General features: G+C 45.1%; 1 protein-coding gene across 5 annotated transcripts in view; it reads right to left on the bottom strand.

Annotated features, from left to right (window-relative positions):
- The window catches only part of LOC130684399 (disks large-associated protein 2-like), a 386,173-nt gene that overhangs the window by 96,497 nt on the left and 276,009 nt on the right, over nucleotides 1-13,667 (bottom strand). For 3 of the 5 annotated variants that reach the window (XM_057505039.1, XM_057505038.1, XM_057505040.1), the window contains one exon: nucleotides 2,100-2,117. The exons of the other annotated variants lie outside the window; for them this stretch is intronic. In XM_057505039.1, coding sequence (XP_057361022.1) covers nucleotides 2,100-2,117 — 18 coding nt within the window. The remainder of the gene's footprint in view (nucleotides 1-2,099; nucleotides 2,118-13,667) is intronic. 5 annotated transcript variants of the gene reach the window in all.

Below are 13,667 nucleotides of genomic sequence, written 5' to 3'. Positions count from 1 at the left end.
GGGACGGAGCGCTCAGTCTCAGGCCATCCAGTTTTTACCAGGAGGCTGGGAGGGTAGCTCCCATAAATACCCTGCTGCATGGCAACGCAGCGGGAGGAGGCCTCTCTGGGGGAGCATATCTGGACAGCTGAGTCTGTGGGGGAAAACTCCACAAGCTGACAGGGGTGAGCAGATACAGTAATTTAACACTTTATCTTCCTCAAGAAAACAGATCTGCCTTCGGCCATTTTTGTCAGCAAGGTGCACCCACCACAGCTGCTGTGACCCTTCTGCCCACAGGGGTCCAGGCACCATGTACCAGCCCCGCATGGGGATCTTCAGTGTGGGCTCTTTGTAATACACACTCCTCTCAATCCATTCAGGGGACATCCCCATTGCCCAAATAAAGAAAAGAAAATGTTAGTAATGTTTAATTTGGGCTGTGCTAGCAATTTATGTATATGAAAGTGGTAAAAAAAAATTCGTCAAACATCCCAAATCTTGAAACCATGTTAGAGAACAGAAGCTCATCTGAACTTCAGCAGTCCCAACCCTGCCTGGAGAACAGCAGGGCTGGCCCCAAGGCCCTTGGTGCCGTGTGATCGCCCTGGCGACTCAGTGACGCTCTGAGACCCTTTGTGTTCCGGCTCTTCGGTGAGAGGAAGCAAGTCGGCTCCTGACTTCATCGGGCTGTCAAGGTAAGTGAGGAATTCCAGTCCCTCCTTCTGTTCCACTGGTATTGTGGGAGAAAGACAGGACAAGGAAATCTACCCGAGTATCTTGCATGTATTAGTCCTCAATAATTAAGGGATTGATAAGTGGCTACAAATGATGCAGCTTAAGGAAGCAGGAATTAATCCTGGCCCAAGGAATTTTTGAGAGGATAATACTTTTTTTCCTCCATGTCATAAAATTTGGGAAAAAATCTTTTATTGAAAGTGGATATAATATTGTGCCATAGATAATTTTACATTTAGAGCAGCATGTTAACACCTTGCAACTCCCTTGGAAGAATGTGCCTGTGACACTTAGCAACATGTGCTGGATGAGCAGCAGGGAATAATCAACGATGGAGAGATAAAGCGAAAAGGGCCACTGTCCCTTGCACCGAATTCTCTCACAGTTTTGTAACATCAAAGCAGAGGTGCACAGTCAGTATAGACGGGACAGGCTGAGAACATTCCACGAGCCACCGCACTGGAAAACCCTGGTCACTGAATTACAGACATCATCTGCTGTTACTCGGCTGAACAGCGGTCTGCCCTGATTTAGGAAAGGTTAAACAGCAGGAGGACAGTGTAGCTGCAATGGGAAATATTCAAAACACGGGCGGTGGGGTGGGAGGGTAGCACCCACCTCCCCAGTTAACACCATCTGACAAAGCCCCAGGGTCCCAAAGGCCAGCCATCATTTCTGGTCTTTCTTGCTGGATATTATGGAAGAAATTCACAAAACAGAATTCACCCGATGTAAGCATGCAGCAGTTCTTCACTCTGCTGAAGCTTCCACTCACGTTAATCCTACAAAATAACGGGGCTCTCTGGAAAGCGGCAGGGCATAAATAACAAATAATTTAGAAACCCTTAATTCATGCAAAGCTGTCTGCTAAAGACAGGCCTGATTAGGGAATAAACAGCCTGTGAAGTTTTTTACCCCCAAAGTGCTCAATGAAAAGCTGTCTTAGGTTTCAAAGACAACAACGTGATCATCTGAGCAGAGGCAGGATGCCAGGCTTCGTGGACAAGTTTGTGAGTGTTCTAGAAAATGGCACCGGGAAGACAATTTTGGCCAATGACACCAGAGTGACAGGGCCGCAGCACCACCCCCACACCCACCCGACATCTGGCACCTCTGTCCTGCAGGACCAGCCTGCCTGGAAAGGAGTGACGAGGCAGAACAATCTCCCTCTCTCCCTGCAGAGGTCCCAGGACCCCAGACAGAAGACCAAGTGCCGGCTTCACTGCCTCAGCCCACAGGGCTGCAGCTGTGTGTCATGGCTGTTTACAAAGAGTCTAAAAAATTTTTAGTTCAATTTAACACAACCAACATTTGTTACATATCCATTCGGTTTTGCATGAAGGAGACAACAGTGAATTTTCAAAAAAATAAAAGAACCCTACCTTCCAGGAGTTCATCGTCTACAAAGTGAGGCAGACATGTAAAATAATAATAAACAATTATTATTATTATATGTTGCAATGAATGAAACAACATACACATCTAGACATACATGAAAGTCAAAGGAGTAACACCTCAGCTCAGGCCCTAGGCCAGCAGGCGGCACCTGATCTCCCTATCAGTGAAGGAGACGAGTTTCCCAGGACAGGAAACGTGGGGAAACCATTTCAGGCTGAAGAAACAGCACTGTGTGGAGCCGCAGGGGCACAAAGCAACACTTTGATTGCTGATGCATTTCCCGGGCATATTTCCTTATTATCAGCTTTCCTGATTTGCCTCAGTTGCATTTATAGTGGCAAGGAATGAGTATTTTGAGTTTGACAATATTTCAATACTCATGGCTTCTTGCTGATTTATGTTTATAAAATACTAAATATTCTAAAGTTCAGTTGAATTATGTACGCCTGAAACATTTAATGGCTATCCAACTGATTTAAAACTAAATGTTCACCTAATATCAAGTCAGGTCTTTTTATACTAGTTCAGTGTTATCTAGGGTATTTGCTAACCTGGAGACTGAACCAGTAGATGAAACCCGTCAGAGATTAGAGCTGCTGTGTCCTAATTCATGGAATCAGAATGTGCTTCTGGGTTTATATAGGTTCTATAACGTGAGGTAAAAGTAAGATGCTTATACTTATCATGTCACTTCGCTTAGTTGCAAACTGAAGAACAGTTCTCAGAACATCTCAATTCTACACATCAAAAATAAAAGAACTCCTATTTACCAGGAATCTGACTGACTACCAAACAAATAACCAGGCTTTTTCTTTCTCCCAGAATTCTAAAGTAAGAGAATCACTAAATTTTAGATTTTACAGACAAGAAAATTGAGTCCCAGAGAAACCCCATGAGGTTTCTATGTATTTTTAAGCATTCTGAAAAGGGCTTGCAATCCCTTTTTAATACAAGAAGTGAATATGCAAAGAGAAACACTCTGATGTAAAAGCCAAGGTCTGCGGGCCTCTCGCTGGCCAGGGGAGGTCAGCAGGACACGAGTTGGGAGGTCCCTTCCATGTAGTCGCTGGGCCCCACACCCTACTACTGGCACACCATGGCTGCAACCCACCCCTCTGCACAGGGAAAGGACACAGAAGGGGCGGATGTGACTTTGTCAGCACGGGGGTGGTGAGCATAGCAGAGAAAGCAGAGAACGTCATCCCTTTGGACAACTGCCAGGAATCTGCAGGGTGAGAACCTGGGAGAAGCCACAGAAATGCTCTACCAACTTCCATCTTACAGGTGATACATCTGTGCTGAGGTTTGACCTCATCCTAAAATCTGTGGAGAACCACTGAACCTGTAAGGTGGCGAAAGGACATAATTAACTTTGCATTTTAGAATGCTGCTGTTGGAAACACACTGGAGACACAACGGGCTGGAGAGTAAGGAGACTGATAGCTCACAACAGAAATTAGACGTTCAAACCTTGATGTACACACTTGATGTGACATACGCACTTACTCACTAAAGGAGTAAGGTTTACATTCTGTCAACCTAACAGTGAGCTATTTCACAAGGAAAGCAAACCATAATTAAATAAATTAAATTAAATGGTACATGCTAACTCCTCAGTGTTCAGTTATGTATACCCATGGGAAGATTTTGCCAAAAGCAGGGACCAATACTGGCCAGCTAACAGCATCTCTGTGGTGCAAAAGAGCTTTGAAAGTCTTAGTTGTGAGAGCCTGCAAAGCTGAGCCTAGTGTAAACTCATTCACACACTGGGTTTTTGCTGAAAGCATAATGTTTGCTCACATTTTGGGGTAGCCCCCTGACTACACCACACCCATGTTAACAGTTCAGGCCCTGATACTGGAAGAACCATGGGTGCTGGGTGACATGCTCAGTGTTGGTTACTCAAGGTGGATATATATTTTAGTAATGCTGATTAAGAAAACAACATCCCTATGCAGATTATTAAAATGAGAGACTCCAAATCATTTTCATATGCACAGGTGAGTCACTCGACCAGGTGGTCATGCTGAGTGGCTCCCACACCTTCAGGTGCCCCAAGCCAGGTGCCTCCTGGTGCCTCCCTGGCTGGCGGGTCAGTCGCTTGCCTGTGTTAATTCACTTACCGCTTCATCTCTCATGCAAGAGGAAAGTGGATTGCCTTGGCTTTAGTTAAGTGGAATCAAATGATTAGGAAAATCTTATCCTGCTTCACAGACCAGAAAAGCCTACCAGTTAAAACAATAAAATTGATTACAACTTTAAGACACTTAGAGTAATTGTAAAAAATGATTTTTAAAAAGCGCTTGTGTTATGGTACTGGCCTTACTTCATCTGCTAGAAGGTGCCATGATGGAGTACCTCAAGGCTGGCGGGCTTGAACAGGGAACATGTGCTTTCTGCCAGTCTGCAGGCCCAAGGCCCAACCAAGGCTTCAGGCAGGGCTGGTGCCTCCAAGCTGTGAGGGGGGTTCTGGCCCGGGCCCCTGGCTTCTGGGGTATGCTGGCAATCCTGAGTGTGACCATTTTCTTTCAGCACTTGCATGTCATCCTGTTCTCTTCTGCCCACCATGGTTTCTGATGAGAAACCAGTAATGAGCTTCTAAGATCCCTTTGCATGAGTCACTTCTCTCCTGCTGCTTTCAATATTTCAATTTTGGGGGAGGCCTTCAATGGTTTAATTATAATGTGTCTTTGTGTTTAGCCTACTTGGAGTTCATTAAGCTTCTTAAATCTGTAGATTCATGTCTTTCTTAAAATCATTGCCTATAATTTCTTAAAATATTGTATCTGCTCTTTCCTCCTTCTCCTTCTGGGACTTCTGTTATGCATATGTTGATCCCTTTGTCGATGGCCCACTGTGGGCTCTCTTCACTCTTCTTCATTCATTTTTCTTTGTGATCCTCAAACTCTAATTTTGGTTTTCCTGAATTGAAGTTTGTGGGTTCTTTCTTCTGTATGCTCCCATCTGCTGCTGAGTCTCTGTTGTGAATTTCTCATTTCAGTTATTGCACTTTTCCAGAATTTCTGTTTGGCTCTTATAATTTCTATCTATTTTATTCTTATTTTGTTCAAACATTGTTTTGTCCATTTCCTTTAGTTCTTTGAGCATATTTAAGGCAACTGTTTTAAAAATCTTTGCCTAGTAATTCTGATGTCTAGACTTTCTCAAGGAGGGTTTCTTTCAATTTACTCTGTTGTCTTGAAAGCGTCATACTTTCCTATTTCTTTATCTGCCTTTTGATTTTTGTTGTTGTTGTTGAAAAATGGACATTTGAAGACTATACTGCAGTAACCCTGGAAATTCTTCTCCAGGGTTGGTTGCTTTTTATTGTTGACTACTACAGTAGTCTGTGTAATTACTTTGAAAACTTCATTTTACAAAGATTGTATTCTTTGGGGTATGTGGTCACTAAAGTCTGCTCTTTACCCTTACGTCCATTCAGTGTTTTGACAAGTTTCCTTGAGTGCCAGGAGCCAAAAATGGAAGACCAAGGAGCAAACAGAACCACTCTTCCCAGTCTCTGTGGATTTTCCTTGCGCTGAGCGTCCCTCAGGACTTACGCAGGCCTGCGATAGCCTAGACTGCTTAGGGTTGCTGAATGTTGTTGCTGAACATGCCTATCGACATGGGTATACATGTGGCATTCTAAATTCCCCTGTACAAACAGATGTTTTTTTAAAAAGTTGTGGCAAAATATATGTAGCCAAAAAAAATTGGCAAATTGGTGGGGCTAGGACAAATAAAAGTTCTACAAAGATTTCTTACCATTTTTAAGTTGCCTTTTTCTTGATTAAGCATTTGCTTAGTTGTAAAGTTCTATTTCCTAGTGTTTTGATAAAACTGGCCTTTCTGCTTGTTTCTGATGTTTCTATGGGTGGGCTGGCACTCACTCCTGCCCAGGCCACCATTTTGCTGATACCACACCTGTGCATCTTAAATCTCCCTTCAGAGAAGCTGTATCGGTCATGGGGTCAGGGGTGTGACTAAGGCCTTTGCCAGTGCAGTGAGTTAAGAAATGTTTTGATCCCTGCCAATCTGAAGAGAAACAAAAACCATTTCATAAAATGCTTTTCTTCCATAATTAAAAAGGTTAATCATCTTTTCATATATTTAGAAATCCTTATTACATATTTATACAGTGAAATATGCACCATTCAGCGACCTAGCTAAATGTAGTAAATATACAAAGAAGGATCAGGGTGCCTACCTCAGTCAGTGATATAAGACATGGTCACTTGTTACTTTAATGCAAAATACAAAACATCAATGATTAAGGGAGACACAGAGGGGATGAAGGGAGTCACACAGACCTGGGGACATTTCCCAGAGGTGCCTGCATTAAAATCAGAAGGACTTGGGCATATGAAGAGCTGAGAGTAATTTCAACTCACTGGTTTGCTACAAGTTCATTCTGCTCTCTTTTATCTGACTTTTACTGACTTCTTCCACTAGAGATTTAAGAAGATATATACAGGCAGATATAACTCACTGAGCCCAATTTTCAACTGTCCTACCATTCTAGTTAAGAATCATGGTGAAGAAAAGCAGAAGACATTCATAAAACAAGGTAAGGAAAATGTCCTTATTTTAGAGACTAGTGGCTTTCAGATAAGGAAAGGAAGGTCTTCATGTGTTTCAGCACAGCAGGGGACACATACTTGGAACATAGCCTATTGTGTTCTGCGGCAAACTGAATTTCTAGTTTTTGGCCATCAATATCAATTGATTTCTTTAGACTCCTTCCTGCAGCAAAGTGTCCTGGTAGTATCTGCATGTGACTGTTCTCATTAAGGGCACTAAGCCAATTAAATGAGTGTGGTATAATTGCAATTATCCTTGGGGAGAAAACAGCAAATCCTGAGTGAAATGTTCACTTTGTAAGGTCCAAACAAACATTTTGATCTAATGACTGTCCCTAGTGAATTAGTAGCTATTGGCTATATAAACAATTAAACACATAAAATAATGTCTGAGCTAGGAAATAAAGACTACATTCAGGGATAATTTGCTAATTTGCTGACTATAATCCAGAAAACTGACTTTAGAATTTTTAAAAATCTATTTTGACCACCAGTTAATTGTGTATTTCTTTGTTAGGATCTGTAAAGAATAGTGAAGGGAAAAAAAAGCACATTTAAAGACATGAAAACATTGGAGACACTCACACAGAAAGCCCTGTGTGGTGATAACAGCACACACCACCAGTTATTACAGTCATGCCATGGGCCAGACATCGCATGGCGTTCTTTCATATGAAACTTGTATGGATCCCCACTTTCTGAAGGGAAAGCTGAGGCCTGGGAGGGTGAGCACCAACAGAACTTGTCAAGGCTGAGGAGAATCTTAACCAGTTCTTCCTAAGGCCTACACCACTGTATAAACAGTTGTACAATTAAATAAAAGGCTTACACATCATGAAAACTGTGAGGAGTTATTATTTTAAGCAAAATGTAAAATAACATGTGATTTATAGAAATAAATGGGGCAACACTGGTGACCCCTGTGAAGTCACAGAAGTAACAGCCACTGTGTATCTAGACTCGCCAAGGTTTTCACAGCTCCCCAAGACAGAGTCTGGTTTCATTATTTAACAAAGGAAATTAAACTCAGGCTCAAAAGTCATGTGTCCTGACCACAGATGGGAAGATGGAGCAAGCCTCAAACCCAAGCACCATCTGGCGTCAAAGTCACAGCAATTCAACCCCATGGCGTTAGCCTGGACAGAACCTGGAAGGACTGCCACCCTTTGCTCACCTCTAGGGCATCTGCCACCATTTACCCTGTTTATCCTCCTGAATGGAAGAAGCCACTCAGGGCTCCTCGTACGTAACTGGTTCCTAGTTAGGACTGGCTGGTTGGGTATATGGTTAGTGCCCCATATGCTCAGCAGCGATGGCTGCTTAGCTTCTGGTAAACTATTTCCCTTGCATTAACCCATCTGCTGCATTATTTCTCCTGAAGACCTAATACTGTACTAGAAGTACTCAAAGTATTTTAAGAGTATAGTTGTACAAATTTAACTTACTTTATTGGATTAAGAACAACTGCTGCTCAACCTTTGACTTGTATTTTCTTCTTTTAAACAAAAATAGATTGATGTTCTCAGTTGCTAACCATCACCGTAGTCATTTTTCCGGACATACCGCCTTTGTTATAAGCTTTTACTGCTTGTCTTTGGTGCAGGTTGATTGCCATTATTTAGAAATCTTGTTTAGTACTTTCTTCCTAAGGGAAAGCCTGGGAGCCTCAAACCCAGCCCCCTCCCGTCAGTACAAAGGCATCGCTGCCCAGGTGTCCTTGCTTCTGTTGTGACCACCCAGCCACCCCACCAGCCACGCACCATCTTCACACCCACCTGCCACACTGGGTCAGGGCTGAGGTGACCAGCCCTCCTGCTCCTTCAGGCAGAAGCTGGGTGCCAACACAGGAGTTCTGAGGTGCATTTTAGTTCCCTTTCAAGGACACACTGACCAGCTATTGATGTAACCTTTCTTTTGGCTTAAGTTGCAATGTCATTAATATGAAAGTGGCCTCTGCATTGGAAAATGCAATAAAAATCTCTCTTTGCCATTCAATGTCTGACGTTTGCAATCTGAGAAGTAAGTTACTAGGGAAGTCTGATTGGTTCAGCCATTTTCTAGAAGTCCAGTTTCTCCTCCCAAAGGACAAAACCACTTTTCCCATTTTTTGGGAGTGGGTTAAAGACACCTTGAAACCCCATTTCTGTCCACAATACACGTGGTTCTGGTAAAGGAGAGGCCTCTTGGACACGTCACCAGACTGTGCTTGTGGGACAATCAACGCGGACTGTGGAGGTCCGGGTGAGAACCAGACAGAGGACTCACACAGCTGGCGTCAGAACAAGACCCATGCCAGAGGTCAGAGCAGAGTGGGCTGGCGGGGACCACCTGCCTTCCAGTGCTCAGACTCTCCCTGTCTTGGGGTTTCTTGCTGGCCCTGCTCACCTGTCACAACTATGTGCTGCAGAGGCTGTCTGGTTGTTTGTGTTTACAAACAGACAGAAGAACTCTACTGATTTGCCCCAAGGAGAAAGTGAAACTTTAAAAAGGAAAAAATAAGTTGCTGGAGCTAATGGCTAAGACAAGGGTCAGAGGGCCAAGCAGGTGCTTGTAGGGAGCTCAGCTGCTCTGGTTCCCTCGATCTCATCAGCCAAAATATTAGCTCCCAGTGAACATGAGATCGCATGTGGGAAACTAAATCCGGGCCATATGTCACCCAGAGCTGTGGGGCCACTCCAGCTGTTTACTTGTTTCCCTGGGTTCGAGGGCCTGTTCTGTCCAGCACACAGTCCCAGAACAAGCAGACCAGCCAGTATCTGGTCAGCACTGAGAATTTGTTCTGTAATACGCAACGGCCTCCGTTCTTGTCTCTCAAGGTCGGGCCCAACAAGGTGGGGTTCTGGACACCAGGCCAAGCTGTGCAGTCGGACTCTTGTGTTCCCACAAATGCCCTGCCTCTGAGCTCCAACTCTGAGTCATCAGACAAACGTTTGTGTACGCCACCTGAGCAAGACATTGTAGTCAGCATCTGACAGGCGAAACCTGGCTCCTCAATTTTCCAGACATCCTGGCAGGATGTAGTTAAACCCTGCCCATCCGACAGATGTGGAGCCTCGTTCCCGGAACTGCCAGAGGAGGGGGAGGCTCGGGGGGCAGGGCTCGAGTGTGGAGTCACTTTTCATGCCTCGGCGCCCAGCTCCCCCTGCTATATACCCTGCCCCACCAGGGCAGCTCACCTGTGCCTCATGGGCACTGAGCCCCCGTTCACGTCCTGTCTCCCATCTCCAGTTAAGACCGTATTTGGGGAAGGAGGCGGTTAGGTGCTCACAAGGCAGGGGGTCCTATTGGACAGGAGACAGGATCAGCTCCCCCGACCCGGACCATAAGCCGCTGCAAACCCTGGGGCAGCCTCACCAGCAGCCGGACCCGCCGGCGCACAGCCCCGGCCCAGAGCTGCGGGAGGCGAGCTGTGCGGCCAAGCCCCCTCTGCAGTGTCTCCACGGAGCCCGAGCGAGGAGAGCCGGTTGAGTCGATTTACATCTTTACTTACTCAAGACCAATTCTGACCTACTTTACCAGGGCGGCCCTGTGGGAATTGCAGATGATAATGATTATGATGCCATTTTAGTTCATACAGCACTTTTCTTCTGGGGAGCTTACAGCATTTTTAAAGAAATAATTAAAAAATACTAAACATCAGGTGGGAGTAGCATCATTACTCCTAACTTCTAACCGGCATCAGCGGGCAGGCCCTTCAGGGAACACGCTCACATGGGCCCGTCTGCAGGTTACTGAGCAGGAAGGAAAGTCTGGGTCTTAAACCTGTACATTGCCATTATGGAACGCTTTCTTCCTGTGCAGTCTGTGCTCCTGAGATTATCAGAGGAACTGCAGCCGAACAGCATTATAAGCTTACAGGAGCACCAGACGAGGCCAAGGATGAGAAAGCGCAATGTGATTCTTTCCAGACTTCACACCCGTTCGTTCATTTGCTAGGTAGCACAGGGGAAGATGGTGCTGGCCCCACCAACCCCCGAGACCCCAGGACTGCCGGCTGGGACCAGGGCCTCTGTGTGCAGTCTGGGAGCATGGCCTGCGGCAGCTGCTGCAAAAGCAAGGAGCTCGCCACCCTCTGTGGCCACTGGCCATGCTGAGCTTGCAGAGGATGGGCCCCGACTGAACACCACTGCCAGCCCTGTTTTCAGTGTGGCTACAGGAAGATTCAAGTTGCTCATGGGGCTCACACTCTATGGATAACACTGGTCCAGACAGCCATCTCTGTTACTGTGAACTACCTCCTCTCTCCTTGGACCATTTTCAGCCTGTGTCACAATGAGGGACCCCACGTTCCACAGCTCGACCTCTAGCCCTGTGTAGGGGAGCCCCTCAGTCCTTGTGCTTCAGGCTTCCAGAAAGTGCCCATGCCATGATCCAGCTAGTGTGCCAAAGCTATAACCGATTCTTCTGAGCTGGACACAGTCAGGAGTGCCCTGCCTCTTAGGGTTATCTCTGCAAATGAAAGTTTTATTTTTAAAATTCTTATGAAGAGTATGGCCAGCATTGAAAAGACTAAGCACAACAAATGCTGGTGAGGATGCGGAAAAAGGGGAACCCTCCTACACTGCTGGTGGGAATGTAAGCTAGTTCAACCATTGTGGAAAGCTATATGGTGGTTCCTCAAAAAACTAAAAATAGAAATACCATTTGACCCCGGCATCCCACTCCTTGGAATTTACCCAAAGAATAAAAGTTCTCAGATTCAAAAAAATATATGCACCCCTATATTTATTGCAGCACTTTTTACAATAGCCAAGATATGGAAGCAATCTAAGTGCCTATCAGTAGATGAATGGATAAAGAAGATGTGGTACATATACACAATGGAATACTATTCAGCCATAAGAAAGAAACAAATCCTACCATTTGCAACAACATGGATGGAGCTGGAGGACATTATGCTCAGTGAAATAAGCGAGGCGGAAAAAGACAAATGCCAAATGATTTTCCTCATTTGTGGAGTATAACAATGAAGCAAAACTGAAGGAACAAAATGGCAGCAGACTGAGAGACTCCACGAATGAACTAGTCGTTACCAAAGGGGAGGGGTATGGGAGGGCGGGAGAAGGGGATTGAGGGGTATTATGTTTAGTACACATGGTGTGGGTGATCATGGGGAGAACAGTGTAGCACAGAGAAGGCACAGAGTGCATCTGTGGCATCTTGCTGCACTGATGGACAGTGACTGCATTGGGGTATGGGTGGGGACTTAATAATACGGGTAAATGTAGTAACCACATTGATTTTTCATGTGAGACCTTCCTAAGAGTATATATAAATCATACCTTAATAAAAAAAAAGATTTATAAAGTGCTTGGAAGAGTGCCTAGCACATAGTAATCACTCAATAAATATTAATCAAAGTAAGTGAAAAAAAATTCTTATGAAGAAACCCATTTGCCCTTCAAATAATCTCATCACTGGCCTCTTGCAGGAGAGGCCACTTGTCTGGATGTGGTGCACTGTGTGGCTTCTGCGACCACGGAAGCGGCTTGTGGCAGGGTCTTTGCCTGAGTGGGTCTCTCAGGTGCCTCCCTCGCTGAGGCTCACCTTGAGTGCCGGGAAGACGGGGTCGGGGCCACAGGATCACACCTCCCTTAGTGCCCTCCTGTGCCCCAGAAAGCCTTGTTTATGCCTCACTTACAGAGCTTTCTACAGTAGGAATTATGGCCTCCTGGGTCATGGCTGGACTGTGACAGCATCTAGTACAGTATTTAGCACATATTGTTATGGATAGAGGGAGGGAGGGAAGGAATGATGAGAAAATGAAGGATCTTGGTAAATGGATTTATAAATTTAGGCTCCATTACTTCTACCTGATTTATCTCCAGGGATCCTCATTGCCAATTATTTTCTGTTTGTGCCAATATCAATTCACGTACACCAAATCTCCTACCAGTGAGATTATAACTTAAAGTCCCCAGTGAAGCTCTGGCTCCTACAGAGAACATCCTCATCCTGAATACAGGGACAATGCTTCTTCTAACATACATTTATATACATAAATATCAAAATTTATTGACAGATACAGATCCTTCACTGGAAACTGGTAAGAAGCCCTCATTATTTGAATTTCTGTGTCACTAAAGTTGCCCTGAGCTCTGACTGATGGGATTCCAGGAAGCATCTTTCTCCTGGATTATGTGGAAACCGTGCAGCAGGAAGAATGACATTTGTGAGGGACCCACTCTGCTCCTGGCACAGCCCAAGGTTTTCATAGACCTCCTTTCATTTCATCCCCATCAGTCATTCAAGGTCACTGTGCCCTCTAATCATACAGAGAACTCAGCTGTGGCTCAGGGACTAAACCGCTCACCCAGCGCCACGGGGCCAATGGCACATTCCTCCTTGAGCCCCATGCTCATGAGCGCCTGACACCCTGCACTGTCTGTGGGTGGCATGGGTGTCCCCCTTTGCCCTCAGCCCCCGGACTTCTCCCCAACGGCTGCTCTTTGGACTCACTGGACACAGCCCTTTGAGTGCATCTCAATTCCTTAAGTGCTCCCTTTGTAAAGGAGGGAGTGAAAAGACTGTGTTCCTTGCTCACAGGATTTGTCAGAATTAAAAATTCAGTGAAACTTCACATGGATTATGAAACCAGCTTTTATGCTGCTCCAGGCATATATTTATTCATGTAGAATCTCAGAAAGAATTTAATAAAATGCACACTCTGAGAGGTAGGTCTGACAAAGGCTGGCTTCCACCCTGCCATCCTCCTTCCTAAACAGGAGAGTGGGGACATCAAATGACAGTGCCCACATCAGATCGTACATCAGTAGCAACATTTTGGAAGTTACAAAGCATGTGCAACCAGAATTCCACATGAGATTAAAGGCACTGGGAAGTCTCTTAAAGCACACACTGGAATTTATTTGTAAAGTTACAGCTGAGTTTTTGTGAAAGAACTCAAGGTAGTGCAAGACCTCAGGGATGTCAGATACCCAAGAAGCGTTAGCTTTCATGTGGATTTGTCCT

The sequence above is a fragment of the Manis pentadactyla genome, chromosome 7 (assembly GCF_030020395.1).
Source record: "Manis pentadactyla isolate mManPen7 chromosome 7, mManPen7.hap1, whole genome shotgun sequence".
Taxonomy (NCBI): domain Eukaryota; kingdom Metazoa; phylum Chordata; class Mammalia; order Pholidota; family Manidae; genus Manis; species Manis pentadactyla.
This window is presented reverse-complemented; position numbering and strand designations above follow the sequence as displayed.